Source organism: Tetrao urogallus (genome assembly GCF_951394365.1).
Source record: "Tetrao urogallus genome assembly, chromosome: 3".
Classification (NCBI taxonomy): domain Eukaryota; kingdom Metazoa; phylum Chordata; class Aves; order Galliformes; family Phasianidae; genus Tetrao; species Tetrao urogallus.
In genome coordinates, this window is record NC_136815.1 from 93,058,217 (window position 1) to 93,080,399 (window position 22,183).

General features: G+C 37.5%; 1 protein-coding gene across 5 annotated transcripts in view; it reads right to left on the minus strand.

The window, feature by feature from the left end:
- EZH2 (enhancer of zeste 2 polycomb repressive complex 2 subunit) overlaps positions 1-22,183 on the minus strand; it is a gene marked incomplete at both ends in the record, with an annotated part of 43,411 nt that overhangs the window by 13,700 nt on the left and 7,528 nt on the right. For 2 of the 5 annotated variants that reach the window (XM_079533483.1, XM_079533481.1), the window contains 7 exons: positions 5,802-5,965; positions 6,456-6,558; positions 7,123-7,263; positions 9,236-9,356; positions 10,571-10,687; positions 13,197-13,298; positions 13,790-13,906. In XM_079533483.1, the coding sequence (XP_079389609.1) occupies positions 5,802-5,965; positions 6,456-6,558; positions 7,123-7,263; positions 9,236-9,356; positions 10,571-10,687; positions 13,197-13,298; positions 13,790-13,906 (865 nt within the window). Of the gene's footprint in view, positions 1-5,792; positions 5,966-6,455; positions 6,559-7,122; positions 7,264-9,235; positions 9,357-10,570; positions 10,688-13,169; positions 13,299-13,789; positions 13,914-22,183 lie in introns of those variants that run through there. The other 3 variants (XM_079533479.1, XM_079533480.1, XM_079533482.1) reach the window with 3 other exon arrangements.

The window sequence follows — 22,183 nt, forward strand, 5'->3', positions numbered from 1 at the left end:
AGACTTTACCAAGAACAGCATAAAAACTAGAAAAATGGAAAAAGCCTCAAGATACATGCCACCTACTGACGTTTGAGTTACAAACAGAACAAACTCGATTACCATCACCAAGTTAAACAGAACTACTCAGATTTCTCCTATGAATGAACATCTCTCAAGCTGTAAGCATCCTACGTTCAACTTTTACCGTTTTTACATAAAAGTTAACAACTCCACACAAAGCAAAGAACCCAGTTTTCATTTTAGTCACTGGGAAGGAATTATGATCATTTTTACTCCATTAGTTATCAGCACCAGAACTAATTTCTCTCCAAGCTGCAGACTTAACTGCTCACACATACTGATGGAATCTGTACAGCACTCAAGCTGCAGAACAGTGACTTAGAATGATGCAGATCTGGGTACATTACAAATGCAACGTTAATATTTTTACAGAGTGACTAAGCTCCACAGCCATATTTTTGCCAGAGCTTGTCTTTACCAGATCTTCCATCATATGACACTGGCCTCTCAACAAAGTGTTTTCACTGGAAGCTTTAGGAACTCCCTGGAATCCCCCACTGAACTCAAACCCAGGAAATCTGCAGCTAGAGTCGCATAGGACCTGGCACACTCAAGTTCCCAATTATGAAATTTCAAAAATATTGGTTCGCTTTCCACAATTCTATACATATGTTTAAGTCTTCCAATAAATACTTTTCCCCTATAAATGTAGTAACAGTAGCACATACAACTACAAGAAAAAGTAAGTGGTCATTGTACTGAAGCTTAATAAAAAAAGACCAACAAAACACCAGACTCAGCACTAGCTGTCTGTTCTCTAACACTCCATGAAGGCCTAAGAGACTCCTGTCAGAAAATGTTTTAATCCCAGACACTTATGTTAGTTTTTAACACAGCTACAGTTGAGCAACAGTAAGTTATAGTTATGCTTTCATCACTCAGTGAAGCACCATTTTTTGAACTGAAAGAACAAATCTCTCCCCTCTCAACCCATACAAATCCATCCTCTCCCGTATTAACAGAACTCACCTCTTTCTCCTTCAGAACCACCACCATAGCTTTTCCTACTTATTTCTAGATTCTACATGAGGTTTCTTGCTATAACAATCCACCATTGTGCCTTCAAGACTGAACTTTCTCAGTAGTTATTCCCTTTTCAAGCAATACCTGCCAGGCAATTAATTTACAACATAGCTCTTCTAGCACTTGATCTGGGACCAACGGGGAAAGTGAGTCAGTGCTAGTGTGCACATCTTAAGGGGGCTTCTGACATCTTAAAACCATCATTACATGCTTCCTCCCATAAGGGAAAATGTTGTAGAAATCTCACACATAGGGATAGTGGGGGAGCAATGCATTCTTCCAAGGCTGGTATAAAGAACAATTTTTAAAAAAGGCATAAAGAGATATAAAATATATAACTAAATATTTCATAACTAAATATTGCATCTTTTTCTCCACAGATAAGTTTTGTAAATCAGGAAATACAAAAAGACTTCAGTTTACCATTCTGACATAGATATGTAAAAACTGCAGTATAGGAAATGCAATTTATGCATGTTGCTGCTGTTAGCCTTTCTTTAAAAATTTCCTCAAATTTATTCTGAAACTGCTCCAATGAGTATGTTTTCCATCTGCATGATTTACTTGTCTCATCCCCAATGGGCTCAATTCTCTTATTTTCATGCAGATAACTGCAGCCCACCACATCCCCAGGAGAGCTAATTCAAAATATCATCTACAGAAGCTAGGACATTATCCTGAGGTGCTCGCCAATTGCAAGTGTAGAGAACACGTGCTAGTAGAAATGCTATCAACTTTGTTTAAAAGTTAGTCAAATTGTTGCAGATGTGCTGTAATCTATTACTGTAGCCCTCTGATAACGAGTGTGTTCTTTTGTTGAAGAGTTTCTTATTCCTCAGCAGTGAACCCAGTGCACTTGGACTACAAGTCTTACAGATTCACAGAAAGTGAAAAGCCACACAGCTGAATTTTCTTGGTTCTTAACAGATCAACTTCCACCTCTAGACACACACAAAAAAAACTTCTTCTTTGGTGTTAGCACAGGGGAAAAAAAAAAAAAAATAAAAGAAAGCAGAGGAATCTAACTTACAGAAAGCAGAAGAAATCTACTAACCATCATGGAGGTACAATTTGGGTATGACTTCAGGAAACGGGGACTGAAGTGTCAGTTTACTACACTCAGTACCTGTTCTGAAAGTTACATGATGAATGCAGAAATAAAGCTTCAAGAGATCTCTTTGCAATGATCGATTCCTTTATTTTTCAAATTGGCAACAATGACTGTGCCACAAATTCTGATGAAGGGCATAATCATTGCAGATAACTTCACACTGCCTTGACACAGTGCTCCACAGTGAATGGAAGAACTCACTGGGAAGTACCATCCTACTGAAAACACCACTTATCCTTTTTTCAGCTAAAGCCTGAGAGTACCTGAAGAGATTAAAGTTTAGTCCTTTTTAAGCTCAAGGCAGAGCTTAAAACATTGCATTGGACACACAACACTTTGGAAAGAATACTGACTTGTTTACAGGATTTAAAAATGACCAGCAACAAGAATGTAGGCAGTCTTTTATCCTAAGCAGTTTGCCATCTGAATGTTTTGAATAACAGAAAAGGAAAACACAATGCTTTCCATTTAAACGATGCTGCTAGTGTATGAACTGATGTCCTAAAGTTGACTACAGACATTAGTCCAGATTTACTGTTGGCTGGTTCTAGCATTTAAGAATGTCAAAAGGAAAAATGCTGTGAACACATCCTTAGACATCCTAGAAGATGTCTCAGAGTTGGTGCCTATAAAACCATGAACTGGTAACACCAGACTCCCCATAGTAACTGGTACTGCAATGTGACCCATGAATCACAAAGGGCCTCCAAATGTCTCTTCCAGCTATCTGGTCTAAACCAGACCAAACAGCAGCCTGCCCATAACCACGTCAAGGTGACCTTTTGAAGCTCTCCAAAGGGAGAAACTAAAATCTCTCTGTGGCAGTGCTCAGTCACTCAGACAGTACAGGAGTGCTTTCCAAAGTTCAGGAGAAACCTGAAACTTGTTTCTCCTTACCCCATCACTGGGAAACAAGAGAAAGAGCCTGGCTTCATCTTTTCTGCATTCCATACTTCAGTTCCTCTCTTGACCTTCTGTTCCAAAAAAATACTCCCAGCTCTCTTAGCATTTTCTTAAAAGAGAGATACTCCAGTTCCTTCATCACCTTAATGGCTCTTAACTAATCTCTCTCAAGTATTTCCATTCATCTCTTGTACCAGGAGCCCAGAACTGCATTTCAAGGCAGAGGGAGAGAAGGACCACTTGTCTCCATCTACCAGCAGTATTTTGCCTAAACCAGCCCAGGACACCATGGGCTTTCCTTGTAGCAAAGGCACATTGCTGACTCATGCTTAACTTAATGTCCACCATACCTCCCAGGGCCTTTTCTGTGAAGCTGCTGTGCGACTATCAGCATGTCCTAGTGCCTAGGGTTACTTCACTTCCCACATTTAAGACTTCTCGCTTCTTGCTGAACTGCATGAGACCCCTGTTGGCACACCTCTCCAGCTCACAATTATCCTCTGGCCAGCTGCATGGTTCAGCCACTTCACCCTCCATCGACGACGAAGGTGCATTCTTCTCCATCATCCAGATCATCAACAAAGGTGCCCCACAGGACAGGACCCAGCATTCACTCCAATGTATTCTGCTCATTACTGGCCTCCAACGAGACTTCGCACCACTGACTTCCAGATCCACTCACTCACCATTTTCAAGCCACCTCACAATCTGCTCATCCAGCCAACACTTCAACAGCTTCTCTGTGGGAATCTTATAGGGGACATTGCTAAAGACATTGCTGAAGTCCAGATGGACAACACCTACTGCTCTTCCTTAATCCACCAGGCCAGCCATTTTACTAAAGAAACTCATCAGGTTGGTTAAGCACGACTGTCCCTTGATGAATCCACGTGGAGAACTCCTGACTTTGTGAGCCTCAAAAATGCCTACCAGGGTTAGCTGTTCTGTCTTCCCAGACATCAAGGTAAGGGTGGCCTGGGTTAGTTTTCTACATCCTCCTTCCTGCACTTCTTGAGGATATTAGTGACATTTGCTTTTCTGTACTCTCCAGGCATTTCTACAGATTGCCACAATTGATCAAATATGAAGTGGCATCACAGCCGTATTTGCCAACTCCCTCAGCACTTGTAGATGCATCCCTGCAGGGCCAATGGACTTATGGATGTATATTTGTTCATCTCTTCTTCTGAAAAGGTTAAAAAATAATTAGAAAAGGTAAATCTGTATGAAGATATATCTACATAAAGAGTATAAAACTATTCCAAGTTATAGAAAAGTGAGAAAAATGACCAAAAAACCCAACGCTGTGGCAGAAAGCCTTCCACTCTTGTTGTCTTAAAAACCAAAATGTGTTTGAAATAGATAAACTAGACTGACGTTTAAACTCCCTGTTAAACTACTGACACTAGCAAAAGCTCCAGACTAACGGATAGGCCAAGAGGTAGCACACAGCTTCACCTCCCTGTCCTACAGACCAAGCTACCCAAAAAGCACTTCTTAAAACGAGACACCCAGGTAACTAAGACACTCTCAAACAATACCTACAGCTTAACACAACACATAATGTTGAAGATGGCTGGACAAAGTTCTCAGCATGTAGTTTCAAGAAAGACGTGCCAATGGAATACAGGGAGAAAGTGAAACTAACTGAGCCAACTCCAAAAGCCACAAACCCTGATGAAACTAGAAATTTCCCCCTCCCTCCCATCTGAGAATAAGTCCAGTTCCTCTTTAACCCAAAAAGCAAACAAGGGATACCACAAAGAAGCAGCTCTGCGCAATGCCTTCAGCAGGAAGTACAAATACAGGCAGAATGCACGTGTGCTGGACAAGGAGCTGCTGACAAAGCACAAAGACTTCCAGATATATATACTCAGTCTAATATACACGGGGCAGTTAAATCAACTGAGAAAATTAATTTTGAATAGAGGGCATTGCAGTATTCAACTAGAAATCCAACCACTTCATCTTTGACTGTGATGTTTCCCTTCACACTTGACTCCATTTTCAGAGAAAGAACAGTCTCACATAGCAGTACAGAATCTTATTCTTAACTGTTTGCAAAAGAAAACTTGTGTAATTGCTGAAGTTCTCATTAAATTCCCCAGAAGAATGGGGCAACGTGGAAGGAATACAGTGGAAAGGATATCCCAGTTGCTAAAATTCAAATGTCTGAAACTATTCTTCAAATCATCAGGTAGGTGCAACATGGCTAGAAAGTAGCCTAAGAGAATTGAAGACAAAACTTCACGGATATTCATTCTCCCTTATGGAAGATGAAGCAAGTCTGCTAAACAACAGATATCTTTATGGAGAAATGCATTCAGTTCTCAGTTTCTCCACAAAAGCTGCAAAAGTGTAACTACAGTGGGAAAAAAAAAAAAAAAAAAAAAAAAAAAGGCCGTTTTCTTGAAGATCACACAAAGAGAAATAACATCTGTAAGATCTGCTGAATGCAAAAATATCCTTTAAAACCACCTTAACAGGTACATTCAACGTTCTAAAGAGATAGTTTCCCATAGTAACATAGTTTAGTTGATAGTTTACCATAAAGTAACATCAACCTGGACAGAACTCTTTTGTAAACTTCTGGGATACTACTGTTACTACTTTTCCTCTTTCTGTACTGCATCTCACGGCTCTTTTAAGTTCTCCAACTTGCAAAAAGAAAGCTATAGAAGCACAATACAACAGTACTTACGATGTAAAAAGCAATCGTATTTAAAACAGCGCCTACAGAAGAGTGTATGAAAAGAATGTAGGCTTTGCTCCCTCTGAACAGACTTAGCGTTTGGTCCATCTATGTTTGGTGTGCATTCAGGAGGAAGAGCTCCTGGAAGCTGCTGTTCAGTGAGTTCTTTGTATCTTAAGAGAAAGAAATACAAGGTTTCTATTCAGTATAATAAAAACCATACAACTTTCAACTGCAGTAACACTATGTGTTTTTAGAAACAAATTTTTAAAAATTGTAGGAAAGGTAACTGCCTGCTCATCAGCAAATAGTGTGACAAGTACTCGATTCTATACTCATTAATATAAAATCGTTAGGAAGGCATGCATTTACTTTCTTGAACGTCACCGTCTCACACATATTACTAACAAATGACATCGTTAATCACATGCAAGCACTCGCTTTCCATTAGTCTGAAAGACCAATAAACCTGTCTCCGTTGCTTCGCTCAACTAGAGAGAACATCTGCAGTGGTATTCAAAGGGAGCGGGAAGTTATACAACCGCTACAGAAGCCAGACGCTTCTGAAGGGGATGGGAGAAGATTCCTTATCAACAAGTATTTAATGAAGTCATGGAATCTTTGTTTCGTGTTGCGAACTAGTAATATTTGAAATACCCTTACTTCTCTTTCAATTCTTCTGCTGTACCCTTATCTGGAAACATTGAGGAAATGGCTTCAAATATCTTGTCAGATGGAAACCTCCGAGGTGGGTGGCTTTCTTTCTCTGTCAAAGCAGGAAAACGTGTGGAAAACAAAACAAAAGAAATTATTTTTCTGCTCCTTTGCTACCTCAAAGAGGCATTCAGAAAAAGAGGGACTGCGCCAAAATCCTAATAAAAGAAACAAAGTTTATTTCTAAGTTACCAAGAATTTAAAGTAATTTCCTTAAAATGATCTTCTCTGCTGACAGAACTGCACTAACAAAATTTGGAGAAACCGTTATTTCAACAGCAGATGGAGATGGCAATTCAGAACTCTGCCTGCTTAAGAATAGTATTAGTCAATTTTCTGAGGAGTACTAAATTATTTATTAAGACTTTGATATATATATTTAGATACCCAACTGATTTGTGATTTGTGTCTCAGGTCACAGAGAAAGAAAACTGGCAAAAGCATTTTTGTAGCATTCTCTGTACAATTCTTGAACTAAATGGCAAAGGACACGATGAAGAAAATAGCGTTACTTCAGAGCTGAAAACTATCAAGTAGAATGATTTGAACAAATGTATCAAGTGATTAAAGAAAAGAGCTTTTTGGTCTTATTTTTGAAGTCTGCAGACAGACATACCCATCCTGTTACCTTCCCGATCTTTTTGCTTGTCATCTCTTTCATCAGGATTGTCATCTCCATCATCATCTTCATCATCACTATATTGACCAAGTGCATTGACCAGCTCAACAAATATTTCATCATTGATAAATCCACATTCTGAAATTCAGCAAAATTGGGAGTGAACAAAAAAATCACATTGTGCACATGAAGTATTTTTAATCCTCTGTACGCTTGGATTATGGTAAAACCTTTAATTTATGAAAAACAAGTTTGTGTTTGTCCTACTTAGCCTCACTGTATGAACGAAGAAGAGTTAAAAGCACTCGGCTTTGTTTTTTGAAGTGACAACTAGGAAGAAGAGAAGAAAAATTTGTAAAGTTTTCTTAAAGAAAAGAGTAGGCTTACTAACTAGGTTAGGTTAAGACAGTCGGGCAATGAATGCACACAGATTATGAAGCTATCCTAAGCTAGAGAACCCCCAAAGATATTTTTGGTTGGTAGTTTCACGGCATCTACTTCCCCCATTAAAGATCCCACTGGCAAGGTGTTAAAAACAAACAAACAAACAAAAGCCAACCTTAGACAGAAACAAAATAAAATCATGAGAAAAGTGAAGGATACAACACTGTGTATCTGCTCGTTAGCTCAGAAAATCACAGGACAGTGCAGACGGACAGAAGTGTAATTTTGAAGAGAGGGAAAAGCTGTACTTAGTGATGTTACTTCTCAAAAAGCAACTGAGCTACGTGGGAACTGTACTGTTTATCACTGTGCTTTAGAACTTGAACAGAAGGCATACGTGTGTAGGACTCTAATGGATTTATTCCTACATGAACAATGGAAACAGCTGCAACCTGGATGTTTTAAACAGAACTCTCAATGTATACACACAGGCTAATATGAATCAGAAGTACAATTACAGAAATATTTTATAATTCTGGCTCCTATATGAGAGTGTCTCTGGATTACAGATTTCCATGGCATTTAAGTTCTTTGTGTGTGGCTATAATGAAAAGAAAAAAACCACTGTCAGGAAAATGAAAAGCGTTCTTTCAACTTTTGAGATAGTTACAAAGTACCCCTAATAACAGTAAGTTCTAATTTCATGATGGCAAATAAGACACCGAAAAAAGATTAATTTTAAAGATAGACTCATTTGATGAAATGGTGAAATTAGTAACAGAATACATTTACTAGTAATTTCAACACGCTGACCTAATCAGTTCTCTGACAAGGCAACCAACCATCAGCAAATTCATAAAAATATCCAGAGGAAACAACTCATTATGTTCTTCAAGAACTATAAAGACACCAGCTATCCAAATGCCTGATGTAAACCAACAAGACTGGTATATCATCAAATATTTTCTACTGAGTTGCAAGCTTAACTTTCATAAGCAACGAAAAATGTTTAGCCTTGTGGTGGATATAGAGTTGGATAGATACACAGATTCAAGGAAAAACACCTGCGAATACATATGCATACCACCAGGACAGTTGTGTTCAATCTGATTTACAGAACTGATGTTTGTAAAGCAGCAGGTAATTTGTGATAACCAATGAAAGTAGTAGTACATAGTAGCACACATGAAAGAACGAGAGAAGAAAACCAAAATGGTTTTTCTACTGAATTGCATGTGTAAATGTTGTCATAATCAGTTTTGCACGCTTCTCCTGCCACTTTCTGCAAGGTAGGGCATACATCAGAACATTACACTGTTGCATTTCAAAGCTTTAAACACTGAAGACCAGAAAATTCTCCATGTTAAACCTAGAAATTATGAAGAAATATTTTAAGGATTAATTAATAATTAATGAAGAAATATATTATATTTTAATATATATATAAATTATATAAAATATATATATAATATATATATATATATATATATATATATATATATATATATATATATGCATTCATTTTCTCCATACTATTACTTAAATCCTCTATAGCCTTACGAAAACCAATAGATTTAAACAGACTCTGTTATACCCAGTACTTACACAGAGAAGGAATTCTAGAAATACTGCTGCAACAGGCAAGCATCAGGCCTTAATAAACAAAACTGACAGCAACTGTTTATGTAGGAAGTAGTGATAAATACACCCAAGTGCTTGGGCTCACCTCTATCTCCATGCACTTTCCCATCATAGTTCTTTATCAGCTCCTCAATAAAGGTACCATCCTGGTCAAGCACTTCATCTCCCATATATGGAATGTTATGTAAAACAGTTTCATCCTCTACCTAGTAACAACAGATATGATCAAACAATTTTAAGTTGCATCGGCAGTGTCAGCACTGATGTTTTCACCAGAGATGTCGCAGTTAAACTGGCTTACCCATCTGAGCATGTTGAGCATATAAACCATATTCACAGTTAACTAAATTAACCAAACTTCCCCATCTGTAATCAACATTATTTTGTCCCAGCTGTGACTAGCTCGAGGTACTGACAATAACTCCTGCATTTAGGTGAGCACTGCTACAACAAAGCTTCTGCTGAAGAAGCACAATAAGCTACCTAGCTTTTGGAAAGCTTACAGTGGTAAATTAATTGTCCCTTCCTTGCTTCCCATCCATGTCAATATATGATAGAAACAATCCTTTCGTTTCTTTATTAGAGGTAAGGAAATATGATACAGAAACACTCAAATTCAAGTTCTCTAAACAGATACCACAGAAATATGCCTTACAATTTAATGCAAATGCCACTGTCAGTTTTGTTTTCTCTATAAAGAATTTACAGACCTTGATACTCAGCAGTATCTTCCAATAATTCAGAAGAACCTTATTGTTAGGAAAATAAACTCAATCATTGCTGCTGATCATGATTCTTCAGCAGTGCAAAATACTCAGATAATGACAAAATGAAAGCAAGTAGAAACAAAAGAAAGAAGTGGAGGAACTCTGAACATACTGATAAAATTAGATATTTAAATCACTTTGCTATGATTGCTGTAATAACCATAAGCCACTGTGCACAAAGCAGTGACAAAGATCTTAATAAGCTAACCTTTTCAAATAAGTCAGATATTTATATAAGAAAATTAACATGAAGGCTGTATGTACACACAACAAAGCTCATTGTAAGAAAAGGCATCTGGTTGCTAAGATCACCACTACATGAGAAGACTAATTAAGGGTTAAATTCTTTCTATTCCATTGAAATTACCATTTCACTATAGGTATGTTCTTCAACTGTCTTAAATGAGAATACTGATATCTCTCAGAAAATGCTTATTGTTACATAAACGCTCACAGCTGCATCCGTAAAATGCAGTGCAATATGAGTAGTCACCTGCCATTAAGGCTCTCTTTAAAGCAGTGTTTTAGAGATACTGAGGAGCATTAAACATATAGACTTAGTTTGCAACTAATGATAGTTTTAGAACTAAGAGTGAAAGTAAGTTCCTCCCTTTTCACCCATATTTCTTCCCACACCACTTTTTTAAACTTACCATAAAATTTTGTTGAAGGGGCGACCAAGAATACATTATAGGCACAGAAGCAACAGCATTGAGAGTCTTCAGGGGGATTACTTGTTTTGGAAAGTCTATGTCACTGGTAACAGAGCACTGAAATCAGAGGTTGAAGTTACACTTACAATAGCAACTTCAGAAAAAAATAAAAATAAAGGAAGTATACAACAAACAGAGCAAGTGTTTATCAAAACTAGCTAGATCCATCTTTGAAAAATGAATCAGACTTTCAGGGCATAATAAGAACGAGTTTAGAAGGAAAAAAGATGCAGAAATTACTTCTGGTTTGGTACCTTTATTAACAGATCACGGTGGTGTTTTTTTTTCCCCTCCACATGATAGTAAAATGGCTGTTTTAAGGTATTTAGTATTTCACTCAAACTATTCAGCTACAAAATAAGCTATTTCAGGCATTTCAGAAGAGATTTAATACTTGTTGCTGGTCTTAGACTATTTACTCAAGCCATCAGGGCGGCGGTTGAATTCAGATCAATTCACTGCAGAAATCATGTATAATATATGTTAAAAAGGTATTATAATACCATCAAGACACCTTATGGAAAAAGATGCTCTTGTTAATTCCTGCTCTGCTTCCCTGATATCGACTTCTTATCTTTATCCTATCCTCAACTCTTTGATTATGCCTACTGTTTACAAAGAATAGAGGGGAAAAAAAAGATTCACTATTCAGCTCAGAACACATCTTTTTCAGCTGTGGGACTCCAGTCTTTTTGGAGACTTACGCAGCCTCCAAAGACCAGACACGTCACGGAATACAAATAACTTCTGGGTTACTCTCCAATCTAGTCAATAGATCAGCTCTTCTCAAATTTGAGGAACAATATGGAAAATCCCCCCAAAAATTTACAAAAGGCAGATAGGAAAACACAATAGTAGGGAAAGTACAAAGAAGACTTGGAGTTAAGTACAATTACGTTTAGAATAGCTCTCACGGCTACCTGAAATGAAAAAAATGGAAGTGGAGACAAGAGATTTTTCTCCTTTCCAGAAGGGAAAGATGAACAGAGCTTCACATTTCTAAAGAAATATACAAAGTAATATAACAAACAACATACAGAGACTGTACCCAGTAGAATGACAAAAGTTAGATTTTTTTTTTTTTAATCTTTTTTCTTGGTTTGTTTGGTTTTTGTTTCAGATTTAAGATCTGTAGGCAATGAAGTTAGATTTCTGCCATGTATGCAAATACTCAAAATACCATATTATGATACTGCTTTACAACATCGCCCTGAAAGAAGGTATATTTTCTATCTACCAGTCTTCTAGCAAATTTTTAATCTTAGAGAAAAATACAAAAGCAAAAAATAATTACTTTCAGCTTACTGTTCACATGAGACTTCCAATTCCAAAGATAAGTTAAAATGGCTGAATGCATTTAGGACTGTTTCCCTTGTTTAGGTACAGAACTCAGCTTGATATTTATTAGCCTAACACAGAACATATTAAGGTTTCTGGCTGACACTCACTGGGCTAACCACTGGAGAAAACCTGTATCACCACAGTCTTAATCAAAACCATAGTTTCTCAAGAAGTTTCAGTCAGGTAACAAAACCAGCCAGTGTTCTATACAACTATGAAGAAATTAGGCATATTAAGAAAGAAAAAAGTTTACATTTGCCATAATTTATAGTGGAGTGGTTTAAATGAAATCTTAGATCAAGCATTAGAGTTCTTCCAATTCCCAAGACAGACTGCATTTTAATACAGTACTTAGTGTGCTCCATCGATTCACATAGGGTGTTAACATAAAATAGTGAGCCAGGCTACAAAAAAATTTTAAAAAGACAAAGAAAATAGTGAAGCACACAAATGCACCTTCCTGATATACACAACACCAGCTTCCCTCTAAAAAGTTATGAAAGCGTAAGTCTGGCCGAGTTCCTTCCATAGAAAGATGTTGTGGTTTTGTCTGATTTTTTTTCTTAACCTGTTCACAGTAAAATCTTCATTCTCATCCTACTAAAAAAGAACTAGCTTTTCAGATTATTACACATGATCAAACTGTCTTAATTTGAAGAAGTGCAACTAACATAAATTGAACCTTCACTTAAAACTGGAAGTTGGAGAGGAGCTACTAACTTGCCAATTTGAACTCCCAAGCAGGCTGTCATCAGAATTCGCTTCTTACAGAACATACTCATTTAAATGACTTACTTAGTATAAAGCAGATTTATTCAAATAGCTGCATTGACGGCTTCCATGTGCTTTAACTCAGTAAGAACCAAAGTATCTACTCATTTGTACCACTGGTCCATCAGGGACCAATATGAGACTTCCAATATCAGAGAGACAAAAGGATAAAAGGATGTTGAAGTACAATCCAAATAAGTTTCAGACTTGTGTGTTGCTCAAAGCTATGCAACCCGCTATTTATTTACTGCTTTTCAGATAGAAGTCACCTAGGGGACATCAATTATTCCTTTACTTCTAAGAAAAAAAAATTGGCTGAGAAGTCATGTAAAACTAGAAAAGAAAGAAGAGCCAACTTTCCGGTTAATCAAACAAAAACGCGCTAACAACCTTGTAAGTGGAATTACCACAACACATGTTAACCAACCTCCCTGGTCCCGCGCAAAGAGCTCACAGAAGTCATGATGTGTACAGGCTGTATCCTACGCTGTTTCCATTCTTGGTTTAAGATTTCAGTTCTTTCCAGTATCTTCTGACGATTAGAATTAAACATACTCTAAAAATAAACCACAATTGTGAATATTACAAATAAGATGAAGACACCTGCTAAAATCTTAAGGAATCACAACATTCACTAAAAATGCAAATAGATTTTAAAAAGTTCTCAACATCAAATTCTTCCAATTTTGTTTAAATGTCAGTCAGTCTCAATAGATTTCATTATCACTTTCTTGGACTGAAAAGAAGATCTCATGTTTAGAGATCTAAAGGTTCAGCACCGAATTAAATTCTAAATGGAATTAGGAAAGTGGCTAAACAAATCGCCATACTTTCTCTCTTCAGTCTCTTCTGATGCTTAGCACGCTCGATTCAATCACATACAAATGTAACACACCTGCTTATAAGATTAGAGTTAAGACAAGTTTTCAGTATTAACAAAGACAATCACGAAATTGTTATTGCAGGACAACTTACAGAGTCACTCAGTACTTAAGAAAATCAATTCTGAGAATAGACACTAAACAAGAGAATCAAAACATCCTATACCTTCACTTCATCTGCACGTCGGAATCTCTTGAGCTGCCTCAGTCTCATATATTCTGATTTTACACGTTTTCGCCAACAAATTGGTCCTTTCTCAGATTTCTTTCCTGTTTGACCCATGATTAACCTGTAAGAAACAGTGTCGTATTAGTACTACCAAACCAGTCTGCTTACAAAGGAAGTTAGAAGAGTGATGGAAAGGGCAGGACAGAGACAATTCTTCAGTATCTATTATATCCTTTTTTTGCCCAACTAGGCATTTTGAATACCATCCCAACTCAAACAACAACCCCCTCATACTTAAGTGATAGACACTGAAAAAAAGTAATTTTAGTTACAAATCAACAGGCCATTCAACATTTGGTTTAAGCACCACTAACTGCTACTTACTGTTTTCTCAAAGAAAATTAAAGTGTCACGAAAGGCCTATCCATCAAACACAGATCTATTTGGAAACCACATATAGTTATACTAACAACAAGGAAAATAACCAGAATTCTCATCATTCCCTCACATAGCTGAAACAGTCTCAGAAAATCCCAAAACTATGGTCTAAAACCCAAGAGAAAAAACAAATCCAGCATAATCAGTTTCTCAGTAATAAACACAACTGCTAAATGATATGATAAAATAGGAAGGAAAATAATACTCTGTACTTGACAAGATGATACACACACTGCACACTCTGGCCACTCCTCTGAAAGCAACGAGACTTACAAGACATTCTTCCTGTAGTAGTTTCAAGATGCTGTCTGGGGTACAACATGGATAACTAACTTGATTGGAAGGTAGCAAATAAATGACAGAAAATAAAAAATACAATATTGCTTCCGCTAAGTTGCTTATGAAAAAGTTCTTCTAGATAAAGTAATAATGTTAATCTGCAAAGATAACTGGGATACACACAGTGCGTTAAGACAAATAAGTGTTAAAAAAGCCTAGGAATATCCTTGTAAATGCTAAGTCCATAGAAAGAGAAAGCATTTGAGTGAAAAGGAAGTGTACACAGACACAAGTTGCACAGAAATTACTTGCAGTGTAATGCAATGAGTTAAAGATCCAAGCTTGTACAATATTAATCTTGAAAAACCATGAGAAAATTTTTTCCAATATTGGCTTTTAGAAGTCTTTCAAAAGAAGTGTCAATGGTTTATGGGCCAGTTCGGCTCAATTCTGGGACTGGCCCCTACCAGCCCATAAATCCATGGCAGCAAGTGAACTACATTTGTATATTTCTGTGCAGCTGAAACATCTCCAAGGTAGAACTACAGTGTTTCAACACGTAAGAAATAATTGGCTGTTGGTTTGTTTTCTTTGTTTGTTTGTTTGTTTTTGTCTTCAATCTCAGGAGAATATGAAAACAGAATGGGGAGGGCAGGCCATAAGAAAAAAGCATTTTCATACAGGACAGAGTTAATTCCAATAGAGCAGCTGGTCTGACGCGTTTATATGAGGACTATAGGAATTGTCAGTGGTATTTTATTAACACCAACTAAAAGGTTGGTAAAAAAAAACCCAACATGCATTTAAGAAACTAAGCTTCAGAAACTGGGATGAGTTGCATAGAGAAGCATAGCCTATGCAGGATCATGAGTAAGAAATGAAAAAAAAAAAAATGATAGGTTTCCTTCTGTAAGAATTCACCTATCTTAAGACAGTATAATGTTAAACATTTTCCATTTTAACAAACTACAAAATATTAGATAGTTTTTGTGTAATGGTCTGATTCAGACAGCCCCCAGGCCATCTCCTCCTTCTGTCTGATTATCCTTTCTGGATTCTGCTAGCTATTTCTATTGTCTCAAATTTTTCTTTCTTATTTCTTCATCTTCTTTACACAGAGAGTCCACAGAAATAATTTAACAGTTTAAGTCCTGAAAATTTTATTTAGAAGAAAACTGTGCAGTCAACTCAGTTATTATTTATGGGCATTTTATACCATTTCCATAACAAATATGAGAAAGGAAGCATAACTCCAAAACAGTAATACCATCTCTAGAGAAAGCTCACCTCCTGCAGTAATCTTGCTTGATCTTATTTGGCCTCATTCTCAGGAGGAAAATCTTGCCAGAACTTCACGTGCCCTCCACAAAACAGGGAAGGCTGAGAAATGCAGCAAGTCACCTCCAAGAACTTCTAGCTTCTACCTGGCCAGTCAAGGACAGACGAGTTCTCTCGTTCCAGACCAGACAATCCTCATTACATGAAAAGCAAGGGATGCACGCGCCCTGCCCAAATGCAAAGCCTAAAGTCCTTGGGTCCAATGCTCCTCATACCCAGCCAGCCCTTCCAAGAGCGCAATGCTGCAGAGCTCAAGCGACCCCATGCTGCCTGCTCCTGTGCTCCCACACCCTTCTCTCCAGCTCCCCTGCCACTTCATCTATTCCATTTCTTGCAACATTACAAATGCCTCCATGCCACAGGCATAATGATTTTACAGTATAACTAAGTGTGTGGATAGGATTTGCCATTACAGATTCATACTAAAGAGAAGAAGGATGTTATTTGAAGCAGAGCACCATCAAAACAAAGAAATGCATTGCTGTTTTTTTTTTTCCCCATTCATGCTTGCATAGCTAGAAATGAAAGGCAACAAGAAACTAGTGTGCTAGAATACACATGCTTGTGTTTTAAATAAACTCTGTTAAGTGTTTCGTAATTAATTTATGTGCAAGATCCTTTTACAGAAAGTTTTTTAAAAACTTGCATTAGCTTAAGTCAGACAACTACTAAGCATCAGCAGCTACAGTGTTTACAATATATCAGGAATTCACAACAAGAGACTATAAAGTATAGAAAAAACATTATTTCAAATTGCTACTGTTTTACCCTCAGAAAACAAAATAAAGTTATTTAAAATAGCATCCTATTTTTCTTTAGTCACTTTGATAATATCCATCAGCGCAAGACAAGAACATAGACAATTCTATAAATTAGGCAGTCTATTCAAGCAGTCATATTACTGTCAAGAACTATACTTAAGCTCCTCTGGCTACCCTGTCAAATTTCAGAAAAATAAAAATTTCCAAATTGAAAAGAATGGGGAATAAATGCAAGGGTCTGCACTTTTAAAAGGCTGTTATTAATTCTACAACTGGGCTTTATATTCCACTATATTTCAAAATGTAACAAATTACATCATCTTCTGACTGCTCAGAAATTGAGATCCTTAAGAATCAAACATACTGTGCATAGCACAACTCCTCAGGTCTTTGCAGCAAGTCGATCTAAACTGAAAAAATCATTCATCTACTTTAAACCTACACATAAAGTGATAAAATACTACACTTCAGATCACTCTTAACCAACAGCTTCAGCGCTGAAAGTATGAGGGGAAAAAGAATATAAAATGCAACAGAGAAAGGGCATGTTTAAGCTGATGCAAACCAATGAACAATCAAGTAATAGTTTTCCGGGGCCTGAAGCAATGAAAGAATAAAATAATTCTGTCTGGGGAACTCAGGACTTTAAGAACCTCACATAAAGCCAGTTGTGCATGCATCCACATTTGCTTTAAGTACCTCAAGTTCTAGGGGAGCTTACAGAACTGCACAGCCCAACTCAGAAAACTGCATCACACTTCCAGATCCCCTCTACCTCAGTGATGACATGAATCCTGTGACATACTTCCATCAAGTTCTCTGGACTGGATGCACTAGTAAGCTCAAACCATACATCTCAGCTGGCTTCATGTACAACGTATGGCATCCCGAGCGATGGTTCATTTAGATTCAGTACTACACAATGAAGATACTCATCCAAGTGATTTCCTCAGCAGCAACAGCAGGTTACAATCAGCCCACCTTTCCCAACAGTGCCTGCTGAGCTGTAGCCACTCTTCACAAAGGCACACACGGTAAGCTGGATGAAATTGACCAAGAGTAAGTGAAAGCCTCACTTTTACAACTGTGGTGTTTGTTGTTGTTTTGGTTTTTTTCTTCCCTAAAACAATCTGTTGGATGATGGGGCCCTGGGCAGAAAATAGACTATCTTCAAGGTCTCTTCCAACTCCAGCCATGCTATGATTCTACCCACAATGGTAACGTAAGCAATTTGTGCAGGACTATAAATCAGGAAGTTGTTGTTAGGAACTCTGATGAACATTGGCAAGAAGAATAGTGCACACAATTATACCACAAGGAATTGCTGCTTTCACATGCTGGTTTGCTCTGGAATAGCAGACTAGCTCTTTAACTGTAAGCTGTTAGCAGATCCAGACAGCATTTATGCCCCTCAGTGTAAGCATACTTCATATGCTTTTCCTCAGCTTAAGACAAAAATGAAACAAAGCTCAGGCAGCACAGTTGATGGCAATTTTCACATTCAGCTCAAAAAGCAGAATTTTAGCAACAGAAGAGAGAAAAAGATGGAGAGGACCTCTCCATAAACCTCAAGAAAAAAAAAAAAAAAACAGCCCATCCTACTAGGAAATTAACAAAAAACCCAAATGTGAAGTACCAAAATCAATGTATTCAGAGTACAACTAAATGTCTGTTTTCCAGAACATTCAACTTCCAAAAATCATCCAATAAAAAAAACTTCAAATCACTTTCCAATTGCAAAATTTAATACAGCACTAAGTAACAACGTTTAAGTACTGCTAAATGATTGTTGAACTGCAGCTATGCATTTATCAACTATATTAGCCAAACTTTATTACTTGAAACTCTTGGAAATGTACTCCTTAGTATTTTATTTCACACACCCAAAACAAAGAACAAGCAAATACTTTCTAACGAATCTATTCTAAAGTTAGCAGTTTGCAGTAGATTCTTTCTGCAATTCTCAAGCATATGAAAATAAACCATCAGTAAAACACACACATAATGCCAGGCTTCAAAAAAATTGTATCAAATTTAATTATAAATTACTGCTATAATCTGTAGGGCAAGTATTTGTCTCCTTCAATTATTCCAATATTTCATTAATAGTGTGCAGATTGGTGAAAAAACTATGGTCAAGAAACAGTTTTACTCCTGGGCAAAGCAAGAAAATGTGTTTGTTGCTGCCATTTCAGAGTTGCTAACATGTTAAGCAAGAGAAGCGGGTGAGGGGACAAATCGCTCCCAGCACACAAACAGCCTTTGCACCTGCGCTATGAGCAGAACTTCTGCAGTTGCTCATTGCTCTACTTTCTAGGTTTTCTGAAGAAAAAAAAAATCTCTTTCAAATTTATCTAAGTGAATTTGCAATCTCATTTCCATGTAAAGAAAAATACTCCCAAGGCTGCTGCCACCTTGTGTACTTCAGACGCTAATCCACACCAACAAAAGTCTCTTAGGCAGGTACAAAAGAAAAACTAGCACAGTTTATTAACGGTATCCAAACCCAGCACACTCACTCTTCATAGAATTAGTCACAGTATACTGAGAATACACTGCAGCGTTTTTTTCTGTTATAGAAACACGGGATTTTACAGTGCAGTTCAACTTTCTAAAACTTTAATGAAGTACGTCTGTGCTTTAAAACATACTGCGTGCTATTTTCTGTGCTGAAGTTCTGCAGCGCTGAGAATACTTCATTTAAGACGTATCTAACATTATCTGTTATTCTGAAGTTAAACCATCTTCAGACATTGTTTGGCATCAGTTTCGCCTAGAAAAACATACATCCTCTGTATCAGAGGCCCTACATCACTCATCCCCACCTCTGTTCAACCTCCTTTCTTGTGAGAGCTTAAGTACTTAAGATTCTATTAATCAAACTAGGTCAGGGAAAAAAAAAAATCTGTCTGAACAGCCCATCAGATTTCATTTTTAAATAGAAATTTTCAACAAAATCAATTCTGCAAACAGGCTTGTTCAGCAGCCACAGAAATACTTGAATCAACACAAAGGGAAGAGAGCAACACTGAAGCAGAAACAAGAGGCAAAGAACTGAAACTGCAGAGGGCAGAAGTTCAGACCAGCCCCGCTTCCAACAGGGATGTCCGTCGAGACACATCATCTCTCCGTCACCGAGATGTACCAGTACATTAAAATTATTCTTACCAGCTAGAAACAGGAAACATTAATGAAGCCACCCATCCAGCTGCGGCATTCTTCGGCCAAACAAATGCCAGCAGAATGATAAGGCTTAACCTCTTAGATATCATGAAAAAGAGTGCAGTAAAGAAGTAGATTAATCCATGAATCTAGGCTACGTACCCAACTCTCAACAGCTCACTTGTTCTTCCTCATTCTTTGGAACGTCAGTGGCTGTGAGTGATGTGGGGTGCTAACATTCGTGACCAACTCTAACAGGATTCCACATTCTGCAAGAATGCACTCCATTGCTCAAGAGATGGAAACTGATAGACAAGCTATCACCAACAGAAAAAAAATGATTAAGTTTAATAAACTTAATGTAAGGACAAGAGCAATCAACAGTTTCAGATATACCAGCACCACAGCCTTAATCTGAGAAGAAAATGTCTGCCTGTAAGTATCCAATTCTCAGCATGTTTGCTCTCACTCTCCCTTTATGTCAAAATACCCCAGCTTACAAGAATTAACAGCCTGCGTTTCAGTTGCAGTGCGGGTAGCAAAACATTTTAGCATCAGCCCTAGAGCAAGACAGACCAATGAAAGTCAGATAGATCTTCCAGGTAGAACAGCATCACTGAAAGCAGGAAGTCTGCACCTAGAAATAGCCATAAATTTATTATGACCATTCTCACTGCAGTTAAGTTACTTGCAATTAGTACTTGCAACACTAAAGTTTAAGCAGTGAAACCCCTTTAAAAATCAGCAATCTGTCATCACAGTATTATGTTTTGGTGTAACAATAGCTTGAAAGTCATCAGATTTGAGGCCAGTGCCCTCCCTCCTCCCTGACACATGCACGATCTAATTATGAGTGTATTAACAGTTGCCTAACATGATTTAACTTTGAAAAGTATTTCAGCTTAACCTAAGCTAAGCACGCTTACTTACCCATTTGCTTTTAGAAGCTGATGACAAATACATCCTAATGTATTTCTTGGCTAGGACTGGGAAGAGGAATAGGACCTTAAAACACCATACACCTTTTCATCATCTGTGTAAATACTTCAGCATTTCAGACAGAGTTTACATGGCAAATACGGTAAATTTGAGCGCAGTGATCAGTTCAGCTATATCAGACTTGTTCTACCCCCCAAAATACAGTTTCCTAATTGGACCAAACAGTCAAAGTTACTCATGCTGGCCTGATTAGCACCCAAACTGGAAGAAGTGCCACGCAACCAGTGCTAAGGGAACAAAGTAAAGCTGCTCTTGTCAGCATCAGCAATCTGCTAGAGCATCTTCTCTTCCTGCATTAGAACACTGCTCTTCCATACCACATATAGCATACGCAGTCACACCATGTAATCTTGTTTTTCCCCCCTCAAGTTTTTGCACAATCAAATGAGTAAATCTGGTGATCTACCTCTATGTGACTACTTTTCAAGATGCACATTTTGTCTTGTATAAGGCAGAGGATATAGCTGCCACTGACCCATTCCCAAATCACTCAAGAAAGGTAGTGGGCATAATTAGGTAATAAAGAAGGAAGAACTTACCCCTTACCAAGGATAAGGGCTCACTGAAAAACTCCCAAAGGAGGCCAGCTCCAAGTAGAGATGCTTTTCCTTTGACTGCCAGCACCTTAAGTGAGATTAAGGAATGTACTCCGGGTCTTATAGTTCAGTCCTGCCTCACACACAGAAATATACATATATATGTATGCCTATTTTTTTCCAAATCAACAGTAATTTTTTTTTAAGAGTTGACAGAACCATCATCTTGAAGTCTTAGATTTGTATTAGTAATAGGAAGTGAAAAATTATTTAAGAAAACCACATACAGGAACGCAACCTCCTAAACAGAATCTTTCAAATGCATAATGCTTTTGCCTTTTTTAATCAAAATTGGAAGAGTCATTTTGAGAATTTCAACAAATGCATAAAAGATTCAGTTCCATGAGCAGTGTACTTTCTTACACAAGTCAGAGCTAAAGCCAGATGATCACAGAAGTAGTGTTCCAGCCTTATATTACATGCTCATCTATGCTAAATGGGAGTACAAGAGGCAACAAGCAAGTCTCAGCAAGGATTTCACTTCAATACAGAGATAAAATTATTCACTTTGAGTACAGTCCAGCAGAGCAACATACTTAGAGAGATCCTGGAATCTCCATTCTTGAAACCATCTAAAAAGTGGAGCGAAAAAGACACTGAATAGCCTGATGCAATTTCAGGGTTGGCCTTGTCTGAGAGGGAGACGGGATCAGATAATCTCCTTATTTCCCTGCCAATCTAAAATATTATGCAAGACAATTCTGTGCTGGGCCTCCTGTCTCAAAACCGAGGATCACACTGATTTACAGCTGATGCTATAGAGCTTGATTGCCTTTTAAATTGTGATCTAGCATTTCAGAAGATAAAAACAATCATCA